At 52.0% G+C, this 19,205-nt stretch overlaps 6 protein-coding genes across 6 annotated transcripts; 2 read left to right on the top strand and 4 right to left on the bottom strand.

Annotated features, from left to right (window-relative positions):
- Window positions 1-111: 111 nt before the first annotated feature.
- On the bottom strand, window positions 112-1,770 carry COCMIDRAFT_38798 (uncharacterized protein; the record flags this gene model as incomplete). The annotated part of the gene is made up of 1 exon (XM_007692038.1): window positions 112-1,770. One exon carries the CDS (start codon window positions 1,768-1,770, stop codon window positions 112-114), a length of 1,659 nt encoding a protein of 552 aa, XP_007690228.1.
- Window positions 1,771-2,362: 592 nt separating this feature from the next.
- Window positions 2,363-5,500, bottom strand: COCMIDRAFT_101340 (uncharacterized protein; the record flags this gene model as incomplete). Its single annotated transcript, XM_007692049.1, has 3 exons — window positions 2,363-4,210; window positions 4,272-4,925; window positions 4,973-5,500. The coding sequence occupies 3 exons, from the start codon at window positions 5,498-5,500 to the stop codon at window positions 2,363-2,365; spliced, it is 3,030 nt and encodes a 1,009-aa protein (XP_007690239.1).
- Window positions 5,501-7,112: 1,612 nt separating this feature from the next.
- On the top strand, window positions 7,113-8,036 carry COCMIDRAFT_101295 (uncharacterized protein; the record flags this gene model as incomplete). Its single annotated transcript, XM_007692050.1, has 1 exon — window positions 7,113-8,036. The coding sequence occupies one exon, from the start codon at window positions 7,113-7,115 to the stop codon at window positions 8,034-8,036; it is 924 nt and encodes a 307-aa protein (XP_007690240.1).
- Window positions 8,037-8,283: 247 nt separating this feature from the next.
- On the bottom strand, window positions 8,284-11,535 carry COCMIDRAFT_7303 (uncharacterized protein; the record flags this gene model as incomplete). Its single annotated transcript, XM_007692028.1, has 3 exons — window positions 8,284-9,423; window positions 9,477-11,058; window positions 11,117-11,535. 3 exons carry the CDS (start codon window positions 11,533-11,535, stop codon window positions 8,284-8,286), a joined length of 3,141 nt encoding a protein of 1,046 aa, XP_007690218.1.
- A 639-nt stretch (window positions 11,536-12,174) lies between these two features.
- COCMIDRAFT_101375 (uncharacterized protein) lies at window positions 12,175-14,366 on the bottom strand (the record flags this gene model as incomplete). The annotated part of the gene is made up of 2 exons (XM_007692051.1): window positions 12,175-14,271; window positions 14,319-14,366. The coding sequence occupies 2 exons, from the start codon at window positions 14,364-14,366 to the stop codon at window positions 12,175-12,177; spliced, it is 2,145 nt and encodes a 714-aa protein (XP_007690241.1).
- A 510-nt stretch (window positions 14,367-14,876) lies between these two features.
- COCMIDRAFT_7305 (uncharacterized protein) lies at window positions 14,877-18,982 on the top strand (the record flags this gene model as incomplete). The annotated part of the gene is made up of 4 exons (XM_007692029.1): window positions 14,877-14,980; window positions 15,069-16,830; window positions 16,888-17,004; window positions 17,054-18,982. 4 exons carry the CDS (start codon window positions 14,877-14,879, stop codon window positions 18,980-18,982), a joined length of 3,912 nt encoding a protein of 1,303 aa, XP_007690219.1.
- Between the last annotated feature and the right edge of the window lie 223 nt (window positions 18,983-19,205).

Here is a 19,205-nt window from a genome sequence, read left to right on the forward strand (position 1 = left end):
AAATGGACTTGGTATGAGAGTCGGGAGTGCGTAGTGCATAGAGTAGTCGTGAATATCGAGTGCGATTCCCTAGCTTTGCTATGGGAACTGTTGAAATCCATGGTGTTGAAATTACATGCCTAGTTTAAATCCTCCATTGCATCCATGTTGGAATAAACCCTCAGGATCAACGTCTCTCCTAACGCGGTGAAGAGATTCCAAGTTCTCGTTTCCGTACCCGTCGAATGGGTTCTGCCACTTTGCACAATAGTTCATGTATCGGTACTTATGTTGTGTCCCCCTTTTCTGGGCATACGCATCTATCTGTTCAATCGCGGCTCTTGTGATGTCTTGCACGACCTCATCGTCTCTACTCAGGGTCCAGTTTACTGTGAAACTTACAATGACTAAGGATTCTTCGTCCTTCTGGTCAAGCCCCATGAGGTTAGCGTCGCCCTTGCGCGTCCAGATAGGAAGCAGTGGCTGGAGCACGAGTGTCCAAGACACTCCCTTGACATTGTGCTGTCGGATTTTCTGAATAGCATTGCAATACGCCGTATGCGTTGCCGTCAAAGTGTCCAAATCATTCTTGATCGTCGTTGTAGCGAATTCCTGGCGGCGTTGCGGCGGATTCAATGCATTCAGTTCATCTGTCGCTTCACTTAACGTCCGCACCTTGCACGTGCTCCAGAATCGACATGTGCTTTTGAACCCAGAACTGAGCCAGGTGCTTGGCCAGCCTTTGCTCTTGGGATCTGGTGACGTATGTACGAGGTTCACGGCGATGCCTTGGATGCCGTAGGACTGGAGATAGGTAAAGCAAACCAGCGGGCCAGCGGCGTGAGGATCGAAGCTGTCGTTTGTTTCGCCGGACGTGGTGCGCGCAACGAAAGAGTGGAATGCAGAAAGGATTTCCGGGGTTTTCCAAGACGAGTAGTAGACGAATCCGCTCCAAATATTCGTACACGGAAACGTACGAGCACTAAACCGAGTAACGATACCGAAATTGTTTCCTCCACCCTTCAGTGCACGCCAAAGTTCCGTATTATTGTGCTGATCCGCCGTGACAACCGATCCATCCGCGAGAACAACTTCATACCCAACAACATTACTGCACACAAACCCATACTGAGGCGAGAAAAACGATAAACCCCCTCCAAGCGTCAATCCCGCTACACCGACCGCACAATTCCTCCCTCCCACAACCGCAAGCCCATATTTTTCTAGCGCGGCATAAACATCGATCCATCGGCATCCAGCACCAATCGCCACACTCTTTTTATCTTCTGCTAGGACAACCTTGTCAAAGAGACTAAGATCAATAAGCACCCCACCTTGAATACTCGACGCACCACCAACAGGACTATGACCTCCCCCTCGCACCGCAAAAACCGGCTCCAACTCCTCTCTTGAATCCCCACTCTGCTGAACCCGTCGATCGAATTCTTGCCGGAGTATCTTAACGGCCTGTGCCAACTCCCACACATTACGCGGCCGCACTACACACGAGGGATGTACCTCACACGCTTTCCGGTCCCAGTACGCATTCACCGACTTCTCGAATTCAAGAGCTTTATCGGGTGTGACGGTGATGTGCGGGATGGTAGCAACGAGTCTGCCGCGAAGTTGGCGCGCAGATGCAGTTAGCCCATCCTTGTGGCGTGGGCGACCAGGTTTCTCGGCTTGCGCATCACGTTCTAACTGGGATGTGTGGTTGCTTAGGCGCTTGCGGAGGTAGACGGAGGCAAGGAGGATCGCGATGCAGGTGTATGCGACCCATGAGAGTGCCATGGCGAAGGGGGGGACAAGGTTTGATGTCTAGGATGGTGGAGATTAGAGAACGGTGTATAGGGGGCGTCATTGGCTGATGCTGGCCCTTGATCTTGGCAGAATGCGGTGGTATGGTTAGAGAGAGGGGCGAGAGATTGGATACAAATATTACAAGTGCGAAGAAATTCGGAATCACGTGGCGAGATTTAATCTCCCAGCTCAGACACAGGTTAGTGTGGTGTTGTTAGCGGAGCTTGCCAACGGTTCGAAACTATGTCTTTTGAGACTATGTAGTGTTGGCAAGACGTATTATGCCTACTCAACTCCCCTTATGCCCTCCAACTATAAAACCCATAGTAATTAATACATAATGGTAACAGAGGTATGCAAAAATGCCTAGCAGTGGAAAAACGATCAGATAACTTTATCATTCCAGAGGTGAGTTGGTTAGATTCCAAGCTGTTAAACTGGTGCGGGGGACTTCTTGCCCCTAGTTCAATCTTTCGACAGGAGACACAACAGCGGAGCGCTGGGCATCTTCTATGGCCCGGCGTATTCCAAACTCAATGGGCGGGTTCCGAAAATTGGTGTTTTACTGAAATTCGTACTTCGGTCATAGTCCGGCTTCCGGATACCACTTCTTAACCCATTGATCGAGCACCTTTGGTCCTAGTGGCTTCGTCAAAAACTCATCAGCGCCAGCTTCCTCTGCATTCTTGCGATCGGTGGGAGAATCTTGGCCTGTGACAATGAACAAGACACTCTTTTCCCATTTATTCTCCTCCTCTAATCGCCGGATCTGCCGAGTTGCATCGATTCCATCGCATTCTGGCATCTGCAGATCCATGAGAATCAGGTCGAACGCTGTCGCAGATACGTCTCGCTGCAGTAGAGGATCGTATCTGGTGATGACTGCTTCTGAGAAGATCCTGACAGCTTGAAGGCCATCTTTTGCTGTTTGATATGGAATGCCGCGACGATCGCAATACATTTGCAACAAGCGGAGATTGACCGTGTTGTCGTCAACGAGTAAGGCCCGCGGTTTACTCGAATTTGTAATCAGTTTTCCGGCAGGTAAGGAAGGCTTGGGTCGTAACCTTAAAGTTTGTAACGACTCTGCAAGCTGCGTTTGCGTCTTCTTGGGGAATATGGAGCCCTGTTTTACTAATTGTTCTGTTTGAGTAGCGGTAACTTGAGGTTGCGAAACAAGCGTAGGCTCGGCAACAACCCTACAAAACGAATATTCTCTGGGTTTGATGCTCGGCCGCCTGGATTCGACCAAAATCGCCGTTACGAGCTCCATTGCTTGTAATAACTGCTCAGTCAAGAATGGCCCCTGAATGTATACCGCATTCTCTTGCCGTCTTACTCGTTTGTTCTGGAAGTCGAGGAAAGTTGCATTTTCAGGAACAAGGCAAATAATGACTTGCTCCGTGCCGACACTCGCCAATTGCCGATAAAACTGGACGAGATCCGAGTGGTAGTCCACAATTACAAGACTCTCGCTTTTTTCCTTTGACTCTAACCAGCCAGTATTCGAAAGCCAGTGACTAAAATGCTGCCCTAGCGACGACATTGGCGATTCGGATGCGAGGCGGTAGAATTTCTGGGGGAGTCGAGTCGTTCCATTCTTGACCGGGAGAGGTGGTGAAAGAGAGCTTGCACAGATAGGGTTGTTGAAAGTAGTTCTATAGTATGAGCTTGAATCATGCTTTGAAGAAAGCACAGCGACCTCTCCGTTGAGAAGTGCTGCTGCCTTGCACGCTATAGTCAAGCCTAAAGCAGATTCAGCCGTAGTAAAGTCATCCTTAGTATAAATGTCATTCAATGATTCGGAGGGAGACCTGACTGCGTCGAGTCTGGTGTAGTAGATGTCGACTGCGAGAGATTGGTAATCCTCTTCCACCGTCAACGTCACTGCCACGACTCCACCAGCAGACTGTTGGGCAGCAAGGGCCACGAGCGGCTGGATACAGTCTAGGAAAACCCGAATATCAATTACCAGCATGTCACAGCGCTTTGGAAAGCGGTGCGATATCATTATAGATGGCCGGATAGATAAGTCATCGGGTAATCCCATTAAAACCTCGTGGAGTAGGGCAGCCTCGATGTCGGAAACCCTGTGAAGCGCCATGACTCGCTCCGCTTGGGCAATTTCTGCCCATTGGTTCAATTTTATCAAACTGTTCACGGTTGAAATGAGCTCCTTGGCCGAGGTCCTGATTGTCTGAACATAGGTACAAAGATCTAGTTGCTCTGTTTCAGGTTTCACGGCTAGCGGACATGTAGGGGGTGGATGGGCAGCGTTTCGCGTCTTTAGAACTTCTGTCAAGAGCTCGGCGGAACCGAGAATGCCGTGTATCGGAGTTCGGAGTTGATGTGTGATGCCACGGAGGAAGGATTCCTTTACTGCAAGTGCCTCTTGAAGTGCACGATTTTGCCAGAAGCGACACAAAACCATCTGTTTCGGGTTTGAGATCAGCTGTTGCCAAATACATTGTTTGTTTTTCACGGTTACTTACAGCACACGCTTGCAAGAACCAAGAATCGACGTCGTCGAAGATTCTCTTCAAGTCATTGCAAGCCACAACAAGAAATGTCGGCACAGTCTGGCTAGCGCATTGAGCTGCAATCGCGCGTACTGCCCGAGGTGCCGTCATGTCTAGGTGATTCAGATGCTTTACAGCGTAATCAAAGTAGTCCGTATCTTCCCAAAGACCGTGTTCGAGCTCGGAGGTGGGAAAAGTTGTCCCGCTCTCAAGTGAGATGCGGCCATCCGTCGTTTTTCTGATAACCACTTCCATGCCTGGGTAGAATTCTTGGACTATTTTCGGAATTTCTTGCTCCATATCGGCGTGCTCATCACAATGGCGTTGGGCATCACAAATCAGCTCCAGCATACGCCTACGTTCTCTTTGACGTCGGGTCCTTGCACTGTGAACTATGTCGGAAACAATGCCATCCGCGAGTCGAATCAAGGACTGCTGCACCACTGGAGAAAGTAGCTCTTCGGGAGAGTTTGAGGCAACACAGAGAGAACCAAAAGCCACGTGTTGGCCAAACTCGGTTTCGAACTTCAGCGGTACGCCCGCATACGCTCGCAGTCCCCCTACTTCAACATGTGGCGACTTTTCAAAACGCCAGTCATTGACCATATTGTGCAAAGCGAATATTCTCTGTAATTATTAGCCGCAAGACGTGTGCAGGTACAAGAATAACCTACGTCTGGCGTTTGATTGATAGTATGGGAACACGTGCTTTCACGGCGTGGCAAGATTGCCAGCGGGAGATTCACCGTGACTAGACGAGTGTAGGTGTTGTGATTCAAGAGACCAGTAATGACAAACTCCCAGCCTACTGTTTCATGGGCGAGAAGGACCTTTTCTTGCAAACGAGACATGAGCTCTTGATCCTCGAGTAGTCCACGGGTATAGTAGAAGAGCATAGTCAGTCTCAGCCGCTCATTCGGCGCTAGCACGGGGAAGAGGTAGCGTTCGCCATGGCACCGACGAGGACATTGCTCCTTGATGGGAATGGGCGAAAGGGCACATGTATCGGTTTTGTCTGGATACACAGACTGCATTTCCTCTGGGGTCCAGGCATCAAGGGGAATATCGACATGCTCCGGGTCAAGAATAGGAGCGGTCGTGGTAGGACGGTCGGCCAAGACGGGGGCAGCATGTCTGGACGTCAGGACAGCTGCGTCAGCCTTTGGGAAGAAAGCAACACGCTGTTGGCCCGCAGATGGCATTGAGGTGTTTGGAACACGTCGTTTTGCTCAGCATTGGGGATATCGCTGTGCTAGATGGTCTGCATATGTAGGATGGGTGGGGACGGCGGCGGCGGCAACCAATGTTCTCAACGTGGCGCGACCCAAGTCGGTCCGGAAGGTCAGGGTCAACGGTGGCTGTAGCGCGCGCTGAAGCACTGGCGATGATGGATGGTATGTGGTTGATCGAGGCAACGATAATCGTTGCAGAGTAAGTATGTCGAAATCTGCACCTGCACCCTGTGCTGTGCAGAGTGGTCGGCAGTTGAAGCATCGTCAGCCCGAGCCGAGGACAATCGATCGATGTCTTTGGGCCCCCAGTAGTTTCTTTGTCTGCATCGCCGATGGTGCAAACACACGAAGTCGACGATAGCGCCGATGGCCAGCCGTCCACAGGGTCGGACTGATCTCCTCCAGAAGTGGCTGAAGTGACAGAAGAAACTTGGGGTGCCTGGCCATTGCACTGCCGACGCGTCCTATTGGTGGCTTGCACACCCGCCTGTCGACTTCAGCACTCTGGCCGGTTCTATGGCACGCCCCTCCAACTGTATGCTGATTGCTTGGGAACGCTAACAGTACCCTTTTGTCCAGAGTCTAGAACCCCGGCGGGAGTCACAAGGGCCGACTGACATCTGGCCGCCTAACTAGCCGACGTGCAGGTCAGCCGGTTAGCCACTAGTAGAGTGCGAGGAAACGTTCCGACTCGAGAAAACACCGCTCTCCTTCTCTGTCCATATTCTATTCTAGGGCGCCTCTCCTAGTGACGCGATCAGTCAGCACGAGAGCGAAAGCTTGCGCAATATAGTCAAAGTTACAACTTCCTCGATAGCACAACCACTCCAACATCTACCAAACCACGATTCCTCTGCAGGATTTTGCGCACGATGCCCGCAGCCCTGTATACCTCGTGTCACTTCCAACCGCCAAGCGGTCCAGATTCCCGCCAGGAGCAATAAAGTACTGGGGAAAAACCAGTTTAGCCAATGATCCTCTCGTCTATCGTACAGAATCAGACCATATCTGGGGATTTAACCTCGCTGAATAACGGATCCTTCGACAAAAGCATCGTGCTCCGGTACCATCGACGCATTTTGCGCACCCTCTGGATCGAGAGAACTGCTGTCTGCAATATGTGAGGATGATGCAATTCTGCATGAGTCTCTACCCATGCGATTTTGATTCCGGAGACCGTTTGAGTGTCTAAATGGGCAATGGCTCGCATGGCTAACAATCATGTGCTGTCAAGTTACTGCATGGCTACTTGAGGTGACAGCCACTTTCATGCAAGTCATACGCAGAGCAAGCAATCTGCAAGCTCGGTGGTCGACCCGCGTGGGGTGAAACGTGAAGGTGCATATACACAACAGTACAATACAGTAAGAGAACACGAAAACCGCTTCACCAAGAGAATAGCAAACACATTTCATTGTGCACCACAATGTCTATACTATCCACAATAGCAAGCTCACTCTACAATAGCAATAATGGCACCCTCCTTTTACTTAAATCCTAGAATCCACCCCGCAAACTTCCTCTCTTTCTTGCCAAACCCTTCAATATCCCAAATTTCTCGTTCAAAAACCCATCACCCACAATGTCTCTCCGCAACGAAGAAGACTTCGACAACTACGACGACTACATCTACCACCTGGCTGGCGGCGACGCCGAGCAAGCCAGTGGAGACGATGTCTCCAGCGACTCCGAAGCAGGATCTTCGGAGTCCGCTCCCATGCGCTCCCCACCCGAAGAAAGGGATTCGGGCAACGAAATGGACATCACTTCGTCCTACCTCCCCCCCTCTTCCCCTTCCTACGGAAGCAGCGGCGAAGAAATGGACACGGGGGCCTTCGGTCCCACATACCAATCCTCCAGCGACGAGGATTCCTCGGAGCTCAGCGACGCGCCTTCCGATGACGAAGAGCTTAGGAGTGAAGAAGTCGACATGGCAGACGCAGAGCCGTCTCCATACGAAGCCCACGTAGCACAAGCTACGTTTCTTCCCGATCCCGATCCCGCCCCAGCAAATCCCCCCGCCAAAGTCGCAGAAATCGACATGCGGGATGCAGATCCAGCGCCAGAACCGCACCAGGAAGCCGTCGAGCCAATTCTCCAAGAAAATCCCGTGGACCTTGCACCCCCCAAGCAAGAAGAAGAAGAAGAAGTCATGGAGATGCAGGCATCTCCTTCACCCCCACCTCCTCAGCCATCTCCACCCCCACCACAACCAGCCGCACCCATCACACACGCCACTCCCGCTTCCCCACCCCCAACTTCCACTGAGCAGCAGCAGCAGCAACAGCAGCAGCCTTCAGCCTCTAAAGCCGCATCCACCCAAAAAAAGGAGCTTTCAGCGCCCGTGGCCAACAAAGCCATTCCACATCTCACACCCACCCCCTCTCTATCCGCGGAACGTGCGCGAATCCAAACACTCCTTTCTTCCCTCGCTCTCTTGAACGAAAAGAGCAAGGCGTTCTTTTCGAGGCTGGATGTCATGCATGCGAAGATTGAGGCGTTGTAGTTTGTGTGTGTGTGTGTGTGTGTGTTTCTGGGTTACTTATGTGGTTATTTTTCTGGCCGTGAAGGGAAGGGAAGGGGGGGCGCGTTAGGGGAAGGGAAAAAGGCATTTAAAGGTTATCCATTATGTCATTTTAATAGAGAAAGAGAAGGGAAAAAAATGGAATTTATGATGATCTTGAATGTTGCCAAGTTTTGAGTTGTTGACTGAATGTGTGGTATTGAGATTGATTATTGTTTCTTTTCCAAGGCTAAAGAATCTTGATTAAAAGTAGTCGGCCGGGTTCTAATTCGAAACAAACCTTGTCTTTGCATGCCGCAGACTTATACTTTCGATATTCTGCTGGAATCCACAAAAGACGTTGCTGATTGCGCAGTATCCACTGCCTCTGCACTACAAGATGGCTAGGCTGCGATTGTGGGCTCAAGAGCGGTGGAACACCGTTGGTTTGATTCAAAGCAAGGTCCTCTTGGTCTGTGTGAAGTACCTGGCTGTCTGGCGAGAAGCCTATAAACCGAGTGTATCCTGAAAGACTGTTTGGCACGCTGCGATAATCGCTAGTAGCCACTCCCCACAGCTGTACTGTCCCATCGAAAGATGCCGACGCGAGTAGTTGGCCATCTGGCGAGAAGACTATGGCGTGAACCCAATCAAAATGGTCATCGAATACACTACGATATGCCCCTGTCGCCACCTCCCACAGTCGTACCGTCGTGTCACTAGACGCTGACGCGAGCAGTTGACCATCTGGCGAGAAGACTGCAGCCTCAACCCAGTCCAAGTGACCCTCGAGTACCTTATGACATGTTCCTGTCGCTACCTCCCACAGCCGTATTGTTGTGTCGCTAGATGCTGACGCGAGTAGCTGACCATCTGGCGAGAAGGTTACGGTCTCAACCCAGTCAGAATGGCCCTCGAGCACCCTTCGACACGTCCCTGTCGCTACCTCCCACAGCCGTACTGTATCGTCTTCAGACGCCGATGCGACCAGTTGACTGTCTGGTGAAAAGGCCACCGCTTTGACTTTGGAGCCATGACCTTTTAGTGTGCTGTGACATATTCCTGTTTCCGCCACCCATATTCGTACTGTCTTGTCTTCAGACGCCGACGCGACTGACTGCCCATCTGGCGAGAAGGCCATCGCTATGATCTTGCCGGAATGGCCCTCGATTGCGTTGCCACAAGCGTCCCAGCCTGCTTGTTGCATGGACACCATCCGAACTTTCTCTGGCGATTTGCTTCTAAACATCTGACGTATCATACTACTCTCTGACGCAAAGAGAAGTGCTGAAAAGTAGATCTGTAAAGGTGCATCTCTGATTGCATCAACGAATTCTTGTACAAATTGCTGAGCATCGTGGAGAAAAGTCAAGGTTTTGATTGCAGATGGCTGGAATGTACGTCAGTCAAAAATCGGAAAAGTGGCAATTGTAAAGACCTTACGTCTGTAATCGTTTTGAGGTCTCCTATCCAGTGGGCACAACTGTGCGAGCGATCCATAAGACTCATAGCTTCTATCCAATGAAGAAGATGCTTGCTGAGAAAGACTTGCGTCGCATCTCCGTCGACAATGTTTTGCCCGCTCTGCACGAGATGAACAATCCAGTAACGACACGCATACTGTAGATCAGGTGGAAAACTACTAGCGATTGTTCCCTTGCCAATTTTGCTTCTTAAGACTCCAGGCCCTGATAGGTTGCACATATTCTCATGCAGGCCATGTGATCCAGACATCAGCTCGAGGCAACGCATGGCTAGCCTCTTGTGTGCGTCTGTCTGGTCTATCCAGAACGGAATTTTTCCTTGTTTTTGAGGGGCGACAAGGAACTCGCGGAAAGACAAGTGTAGAATTCTGATAGGGTCATTCTCATTGTTTGGAATATGGAGAACAGAATGCAAAGAATCAAACTGAGACTTAACCTCCTCTTGTGGAACTTGAAGCAAGCGGCTAAGTGAAACAGCAGAGAGAGGACTCGCGAGAAGGACAAGACTGCCGACAATTGCTTGGAAAGTTTGAAGCCAGGTTTCCTTGTCGTCTTCTTCCTGCTCATTAAGCAGCTGATCAAGAACAGGGAGATAGGTTTGATCCAACTTTGAAAAGTTTGCCTTTTGATACTGCAAGACCTTGGTTAGGAAAGCCGTAGGATTGCTTCCTTTGCCGCCAATATACCGACACACGGTAGCAGCATAGATGAAAAGTGGCGTAGATAACTCAACTAGTGACAGAATCTGTTGCTCTGCTGGCCAGTCCGGAGCCAGCATGCGTTCTTTGCGTATCACACCAAGCTCATACTCTAGAAATAGACGGATATCTTGCTCAATCGTGCTCTTTGGTACTTCGTGAAGGACAAGGTCTTGGTACGTACTATTCGAAATCTCTTTGAAGCCTAGGCGGATGTGAAGCTCTGGCCGACTAGTGACGACAATCCGTAGCGGAATTGGATGGATATCTTTCGTTTGAGCGAGCAGCCGAAGAATTACCCGAATGTCTGCTTCTTTCTCACATTCGTCTAGTGCGTCTATCACAACAACGCGCGCCAAGGTCCGTGAACAAGGCTTCTGTATTTGTTGAAGTGGCTCCAAAACTAGCTTCTCAAACTGTTTTGTCAGAGTCTGATGTGGTATCTTTGGGTCTTCTCTTAGTGCCTTCTCAAGACTAGACAGCATACCTGGCTCGCAGGCAGCCAGGTCTGTGGCGATGGTGGTAAAGAATCGCGAAGCGTTGCCGCGCTCGCCCTCACCCTGCTTAAAGAAGAAGCTTGCACCTAGCTGGCCATTGCTATCCAATAATTGGGCAATCGTCCGTGCAATAGTAGATTTTCCCGTGCCAGCCATGCCGCTCAGCCAAAATATACATTTGCTGTTTTTGCCATTCGCCCATTTGATGACTTCGTGTAGCAACTGGGAGCGAGTATTCGGTAGGCATCGTGCGTTGTGCTCTTCATCATGGGAGTTGAAGCAAGCGCCTGTTGCAACAGGTAGTTTGGGAAGGTCTAGCTTCCGATTTAAGCTGAGCATGATAGTTCTGTACGTTCAGTGAGACACTGCATTAATACATGCCAAATCTGGATGTGGAGACCTACGTCTGATCGACTTGCAGCGCTAAGTTGAAGGTCTGCTCGTATCCGCTCAAGTTTGAAACAATCTTATCCACTTGCTTGCTCTTAAACGGCCATTTGAGCGCACGCAAGCCATATCGACTCATAGTTCCGCGAGCCTTGCCCGGCTCCAGCTTCAGCTTTAGGTCTTTTAGTTCCTCAAGACATCGCTGAAGCGAGTCGAAAAGACTCTGAGTGGCAGAGAGACGTGTTTTGTCTTGGCTATCAAGCAGCTGCTTGATCCTCTCCAGTGTGCGGTTGATGGCGTCGGCCTTTTTCTGTACGCGTTCGACATCTTCCTTTGCATCATTGACGTCTCTAGAGTATTGAGCGCACAGCGAGGCGATCTTGACGGATATGTCGATTACTGCGATGACGCTTGCTGCTACCGAAAGGCCATCCATGAGGCGAGGTCTGTGATAGAAGTGAACTGCACTGATATGTTGCAGTTTGTATCCTTTCAGGCCGGAGGAGCAGCCAGGCTGCTGTTAGACTTGGCGCAGTGCTGGCATCCCATATCAGCCACACAAGGCTGAACAAACAGACATAGCTACTAAGCGCCGCCAAGCCCATTCGTTCCATGCATCTTATTGCAGTGAAGGTAGAGGTACTCGCATGTATGCCAGCATAGTAGATTTTATGATAATCATGGGGGAAACGTTGGTTGTCATGATGAGGGGGTGGGGGATAGGGGGCGGAATGCAAGGTGTGGTGGGAAAGGTACCGTGTGCTGGCCACGTGACATTAGGGGTGACAATAAAATGACAAATAATACGAAGAGGAAAAAAGCCCCGTTTTACGAGCAATGAGAACCAGTGTAGGTAGCTTTTGTATCTGTACTTTCTCATCAAGAAGTTGAAGATTCAAAGAGATGCGGGTTCTCTTCACACAGAAGGTACATATATTTTCCACTTGCTGAGATACGAGTCTATGACTCCATTCATTTCCTTGTGAACATTTCTATCGAGTATATTGTAGTCTAGCATCTTTACAATTCCACATATAATCATGACACATATATATACATGACCATGCTACCCAACTCATGCTTTCTTCTCCTGCGCCCTCTTCTCCAACCGCTCCACCTCTTCGTCAATCCGCTTGAAGCTCCAATTCTTGTAAAAAGGCGGGTACAAGAAAGGCCTCAGGTCAAAGCGGTTGTCATCGGGAGAGTAGGCTTCGGCGTGGTAGCTGGGCGTCATGGTTGTCATCTTGTGACGGTTGATGGCGTAGTAATGGAAGAAGCGCTTGACTTTTTCAGCAACTTGTCGGGGTGTGTACTCATCAGACCAGTCGTGGGAAAGGCGAAGCCAGGTGCCGTAGGGGCCGAGCTTCATCTCCTTGCGACATTTACCAAACACGCCGAGCTCCTTGTAGGTCATGCCCATGTCAACCTCGTCGCTCTGCGCATATCCTTCGGTCAGAGGCTCGAGCTCAGCGGTTGGTGTCGCATCGAGGAACTCGCCAAGAATGGGAATCTCAAATTCCTTCTGTGCGTAGGCAATGAAGCGCTTGAGATCAGTCTTGGAAATGGAGCCGATAGGGTTGAGGTCGGCACTGCTACAATCATATTTGGTCAGGTAGCCACGAAGACACTCGTCGACGTTCCCTGAAGCAAGAACTAGCAGACTGCCACCATTGGGTCTCTCTCGAGCAGTAGGCAGCATCTGTGCAAAGTAGTAGGAAGACACAAGCCTCGTCCGGGCCTGAATGTTCTGCAAGGCTAGATTCTCTGCAGGCTGGCCGCCATGGGCCCTGAATCGTGGCGTAAAACCAGTGGCTTTAGTTAGCAGATTTTTCTGAGTTTCATAAATGTCATCTATATCCGCCTCAAGGTGGTGACTTCCAATGCTCTCAGCTAACCTCTTGGCACGGCTTCTTGTCTCGGTGCTTGATTGTTGCGACATTCCCATGTAGACAGTGTGCAGTATGCCGTTACATATCTGTTGTGGGCTTTCTGGTAACCAGTCTTGTCCGTGGTAGGGGCCCACAATGCGACGGACATCAGCAATAACTTGTTCATTGCCGTCCAAGACAGCCTGGTAGACTAGTCGACACATGGAGAATACCAAAGTTGCCGTGGCACAACTGTCGATACCGCCGCTCAGAGGCAGCATGAAACCGGCCTGACCCGAGCGACGCAGATAGTCCCACATCCAGCATGCAGGACCGAGAGCAATTTCTTCCTCGGGGGTATGCAATCGCAGTGCCTGGACTGGGGTGGGCCGGTGCTCGGGGTCAAAATCTGCGGTCGAAGATGAAAGCCTCAGGTTGGCGCGGAAGTGTTGGTAACGCGGGGCTGACACGGCTTGTAGGCCTCGGGAGGGGCTAGTGCGGTACGACCAAATCTCTTCCAAGTCAATAGTTGCAGTCACGACCTCGACATCTTGAAGTGAGAACTGCGATCCCTGTGCGCGGATGGTACCATTTACGAGAACCATGGCGCAGCCGTCATAGTAAAGACGGTCGCCGTCGCAGCCCTGCTGGTTGGCATAAAGATAGCCACCACCGCACTTGGCCGTGGCCTCTCTGATCAGGTCAATGCGAGTGTCGAGCTTGCGGAGTTCATGGTGGGAGCCGGAACTGTTGATGATGATGTCGCAGCCTGCCAGGGACAAGGCAATGTGAGGACTCATGGGAGTGAAGAGCTCCTCGCACGTCTCGTATCCCAGCTTGCAGTCGAGAGCATTGATAATACCATCACCAAAGGGGACAAAATGGCTGTCCTGCAGCGCCAAGGCCTCTTGCGAGAGCTCAAGAAGTTCGTACTGCTCGACCTGCTGGGGACGGTTCCAAGGGATGAAGTAGCGGCCTTCACGATAATTGCCGCCCGCAGCCAGGCTCATCTTTGGGCGGATGAGGAGAATGCGGCCGGACAGGATGATGACTCTGGCATTGTACAGGTTGCCTGATTGGCGGACTGGCATGCCGACATCGATAATAATGTCGTCGAGCGATCTGTCGAGCAGCAGGAGGCTCAGCTGCTCCCAGCTGTGGCGGATGCTGTCGTGCTCGAGGAAGTGGTCGAGCAGGCCATAGCCGCACACCTCGAGTTCCGAGCCGGCGCGGTAGGTGCAGCCGTTTTGTTTGGCAACACGGATGCTCTGCTTGATGCGCTCCATGTTGCCCTCCCAGTCGAGCTGGGCGCGTTAGTGCAGCCGCGTCGACGGGGGGTCACGAGACATACGGCCCATTGGTTGAGGGAGCAGGTGGCTAGCTTGACGAGGCGGCCCATGGTGCGGGATCAGCGACGGCAACGGCGGCCTAAGGGGGAGGCGAGGGGGATTGATAAGGTGGCGAGCAGAGGAGGAGGAGGTGAGGGGGAGGAGGGGGGGGAGAGTTAGTGAGTTAGCAGCAATCGTAGGTGTAGCGGTGGAGTGGCGGTGGAGTAGTGGGAGGATTGCAAGTAGTCTGTGTGTACTAATGCAGTAGTCGGGTGAGGCGAAGCGAGGCTGATGGTGATGGCATTGGTGGTAGTGTTGATGGTGGTGGTGGTGGAGGGGCAGGTGAGGGCGGCAGTGGGGCAGGCGGTAGAGACGAGACAGGCGGTAGAGCAGAGAGTGTCAGGGTCCAAGCAGCGCCCAACGGCCCAGGGAATCGTCGGGCCTAGCGCGCAGATGGGTGGCTTGCAGCACATGGGTAGGACAAGCCCCTTCTCCACAAAAACCTCTGGTCGTCCTGGTCCTGGTCCTGGTCTTTGGTTTCTGGTCTCTGGCCCTCTCCTCCACCTCGACAACCCCCCCAAATGTCAGACTCCCACGACCAGGCCCTCGCCCGCTCTCAAGCCCGTCGACGCAGGCGCATCGACCACAGCGAGTTGGCCAAGGAGCGCGAAAAGGCCTTCTACCGGTTCGTCCATGCCCCCATTGCCTGCGACGTGCGTGCCCGGGTTTGGTGCATGTGAAAGAGTGAATTGGCACTGATCTTGCCCGCCCAGCTACTACCCCCGCCCGGGCTTCCAGCGCCCTCACACTGATGGCCCCGCCAGTCGCCAGTCGTCGCCTTCACCGGCGCCCTCGCCCGCCTCGCAATCACAGACGCCTCCAAGCACCCCGCCGCCTACGCTCGACTATGCCCCCCGCGTCTCCGACGATAAGGCCCTCACAGCCTTTGCCCAGCTGGGTGCCCTGCGCCTGAATGCCCGCCGCTGCCTCATTTCCTTCTTCGACCGCAAGGACTGCTTCCTCCTCGCCGAAGCGACCAAGACCCTGTCCCTCGACACGGGCGAGCCAGAGTTTGACGACGACCGCCTCTGCTTTGGCACCACCATCTTCCCCAAGGAGCAGAGCCTGTGTAATTACACCGTCAATCTCGCCCCAAAGTATACGACACTGCCCTTTGACGACCCCAGTGATCTGCCCTCGCTCGTCGTAAACGACCTGAGCAAGGATAAGCGCTTCTGCGACTTTCCTTTTGTCAAGGGCCCGCCCTACTCGCGCTTCTATGCCGGCGTCCCCATTCGCAGTCCTACGGGCCATAGCATTGGCACCTACTGCGTCCTCGACGAGAAGCCACGGGATGGATTAACGCCTCACCAACTGGCCTTTCTCAAGAGCATGGCCGGCACCGTCATGCGCCACATGGAGAGAACGAGGGCGGCCGAAGACCACCGCAGGGCAAAGATCATGGTCAAGAGTCTGGGTTCATTTGCCGAGGGCAAGAGCGGGCTGGAGAACTGGGCCCAAGATCCGTGGGACAATGATCAATCCGAGTCCTGGTCTGATCAGACGGAGACAATCGCCGCCCAACGCCAGCGCCCTGCTGCTACCACACCCACAGGACAGGAGCCACCCGTGCTTAATGGCCACAATCATATTGACATTGATTCCCGTAGCCCTACGAACGACAATGTGCCGCCTAACCACCAGCCACCACACACGCCAAATTCACCCACCAGTAAGCTTACTACCTTGGGACCCAGTCAAGTCGTTGAGCCCGTCCGACCCGACATTACCGCCACAACGTCATGCACCTCCACCAAGGACTTCCCCAAGCCCGATCAGAAGGACAGGGCTGCCCCGGAGCTGAGGGCACATTTCACGCGCGCTGCCAACATGATTGTCGATTCGACAGAGGCAGAGGGCGTGGCTTTCTTCGATGCCAAGATCAGTACTTTCGGCGGTCTTGTTGACGATGATTTCGATCCGGATCAGCTTCCCGAACCGGACAAGCCCTGCGACATTCTCGGCGCCGCTCTCTGCAAGACCGATCGCGATAACAAATCCTTGCCAAACACGGGCGAATGCATCTCCGAAAGCGTTTTGCGACACTTGCTCCGTCTCTATCCACATGGCCAGATTTTCCACCTTGACGTGGATCCCTTGACCCCGTCTGTTAATTCTCCTTCGACTGGCTTGGATGAGTTTGAGTCTTCCGATGGATTCCCCTTTGGTACTCCTCGCAAAGCCGAGTCATCGAGAAGTTTGGATGACGAGGCATACCTGAGAAGAGTCTTCCCCACTGCGCGAAGTCTCATCTTGTACCCCTTGTGGGACCCGCATCGCGAGCGATGGTTTGCGACGGCGGTAATATGGAGCTCCGAGCCCAAGCGCATCTTCACGACTGAGCAGGAGCTGAGCTATCTAGCAGCGTTCAGTAACTTTGTCATGGCCGAGGTTGCTCGTCTTGATACAAAACTGGCAGACGCTGCAAAGGCCGATTTCATCTCTTCCATCAGTCATGAACTTCGTTCTCCATTGGTAAGTGCTCAGCACTAATAAACTATTATGATAGTCAAGCTGATTGCATTCCTCTAGCACGGCATACTTGGAATGACCGATCTTCTCAAGGACTCTTCTCTCGACAACCAGCAGGTATCACACGTTGCGACAATCGAGACCTGCGGCAAGACCCTGCTGGAGACCATTAACCACGTAAGTTCACCATCCTTGGCACGCACATTTTAACGCTGACCCCATCAAGGTCCTCGACTTCGCAAAGATTAACAACTTGACACGCGGCGTCTCAAAACGACAAAAGAAGCGCACTCAGAGCGCCAAGCACATTATCAGCCCTGGCAGAGCCCATACCAATGATATCATGACACTTATCAATGATGTTGATATGAGTATACTAACAGAGGATGTGGTCGAGAGTGTCTTTGCTGGCTACACGTATGCAAAGACGTCGGCCCAGACATATGAGCTCACTGCATCCAAGGTGAACAGTCGGCCAATCTCCATCATCCTCGACATCAACCATAGCGACAACTACGTCTTCCGCACCCAACCTGGTGCGTGGCGACGTGTGATCATGAATTTGTTTGGAAACAGTCTCAAGTATACGCCTGGCGGTTACATCAAGGTAAAGCTTGAGGTCAAGCGGAAGTTTCAAGACGAGGATGAGACTTGCGAGTTCAAGTTCTCGGTCACCGACTCTGGCATTGGCATGTCCGAGGATTACATCAACAACAGACTTTTTCACTCTTTTGCTCAGGAGAATCCTTTGAGTCAGGGTACTGGCTTGGGTCTTTCAATTGTCAAGCAAATTGTAGAATCTCTGGGAGGAGATGTCGAGGTGCGAAGTGAGAAGGATCGCGGTACAAAATTCACAGTCACATGTCCTCTGAAAGAGTCACGCATGTCTCCAAGCTTTGGCGCCACTGCCCCAGAGTGTGAAAAGGACATGCACTTGCAAGAAGTTTCCAAGCGCACAAAGGGCCTAACGGTGCGCTTTGACGGTTTCAATGAAGCAGAGGAGTATTTCGTCAAGGACTTGAAGAACAAGAATGCCTCCAAGCTGTGTTTGAAGGCATTGATTAGCCTCTGTGCCGACTGGTTCGGCATGAAACGCTTTGAACAAGGTGTCAGCACTGGGGAACCAGATATGATTATTGCTACTGAAAGCTGTGCAAAGACCCTGCGCACTCAGTACAGCCAATGTCCCAGCAAGACAACTGCAACACCAGTCATTGTTGTGTGCCAAGGTGCCGCAGCTGCACAATCAACCACAGCCATTACAGTCCCAGGCATGATTTTCGAATGCATCAGTCAGCCAGTAGGCCCGCACAAGATGGCAAAGGCTCTCTCGTCGTGTCTTGGTCGTCACGCCAAGCAAACAAGTGTGCAAAAAACCAACAGTGATCCAGCCCTGCCTCAGGTCACTGATTTCCAGCTCAAGGAGGGCGCGCTCCCCAAACGCACTGATTTGTTGCACGTCATAGAGCCAGCTCGACCACAGCTCACCAGCGCTAGCAGCGCTCCAGAGATACGGTCAATTAACAACAGTCCTATCAAGCCGTCAAAATATATGAAACCAACTCGGGCCCTCCGATGTCTTTGTGTCGACGACAATCCCATCAATCTTCGCCTACTCCGCACCTTTGTCAACAAGCTCGGCCACGAACATACCCTCGCAGTCGATGGTTTAGAGGCACTCGAAGCCTACATAGCCGCCAACAACGAAGAAGAGTCCCGCATCGACGTTGTACTCATGGACATCAATATGCCCGTCATGGACGGACTCGAAGCAACCCGCCAAATCCGCGCCCATGAAATCCGCCACAACCTTCCCAAGGTCACAATCATTGCCCTCACCGGCGTAGCAGATACCGACATACAACAAGAAGCAAACTCCAGTGGCATCAACCTCTTCCTCATCAAACCTGTCCGCCTAGCCGATCTCGAAGTCATTCTCAAGGGAGTAGTGACTGGACAAGACAAGGCAAATCTAGAATTAGAAGCCGAAAAAGAGCGACTGCGACTTGCCGAGGCGAATGCCATTCTCAACATGGATAGTACCAGTGAGAAGTCACGTGGTATCAATGTGGGAGTTGCAGTTGTTAAAGGCGAAGACGAAGTGCAAAAGGCTGTTAAGATGCATGAACATGCGAAGAGTGTGTCTATAGGTTGACAAGCGAAGGATGGGAAATGACACATGCAAAACTTATTATTACCTGCCGGGTATGGAACGTGAGGGTGTATCCTTATACCCTAAACGGGAGCGCAGCAACACTCAACACCCCTCTTCCTCGCTCCCCCATTCCAGACGAACTACCCTCGCCCCCCCCCAACGCATTTTGGCGTTACCCACAAAAAGCATCAACAACCGCAAAACACGGATTAGGGAACTCCCC

This window comes from Bipolaris oryzae (genome assembly GCF_000523455.1).
Source record: "Bipolaris oryzae ATCC 44560 unplaced genomic scaffold scaffold_117, whole genome shotgun sequence".
Lineage (NCBI taxonomy): Eukaryota > Fungi > Ascomycota > Dothideomycetes > Pleosporales > Pleosporaceae > Bipolaris > Bipolaris oryzae.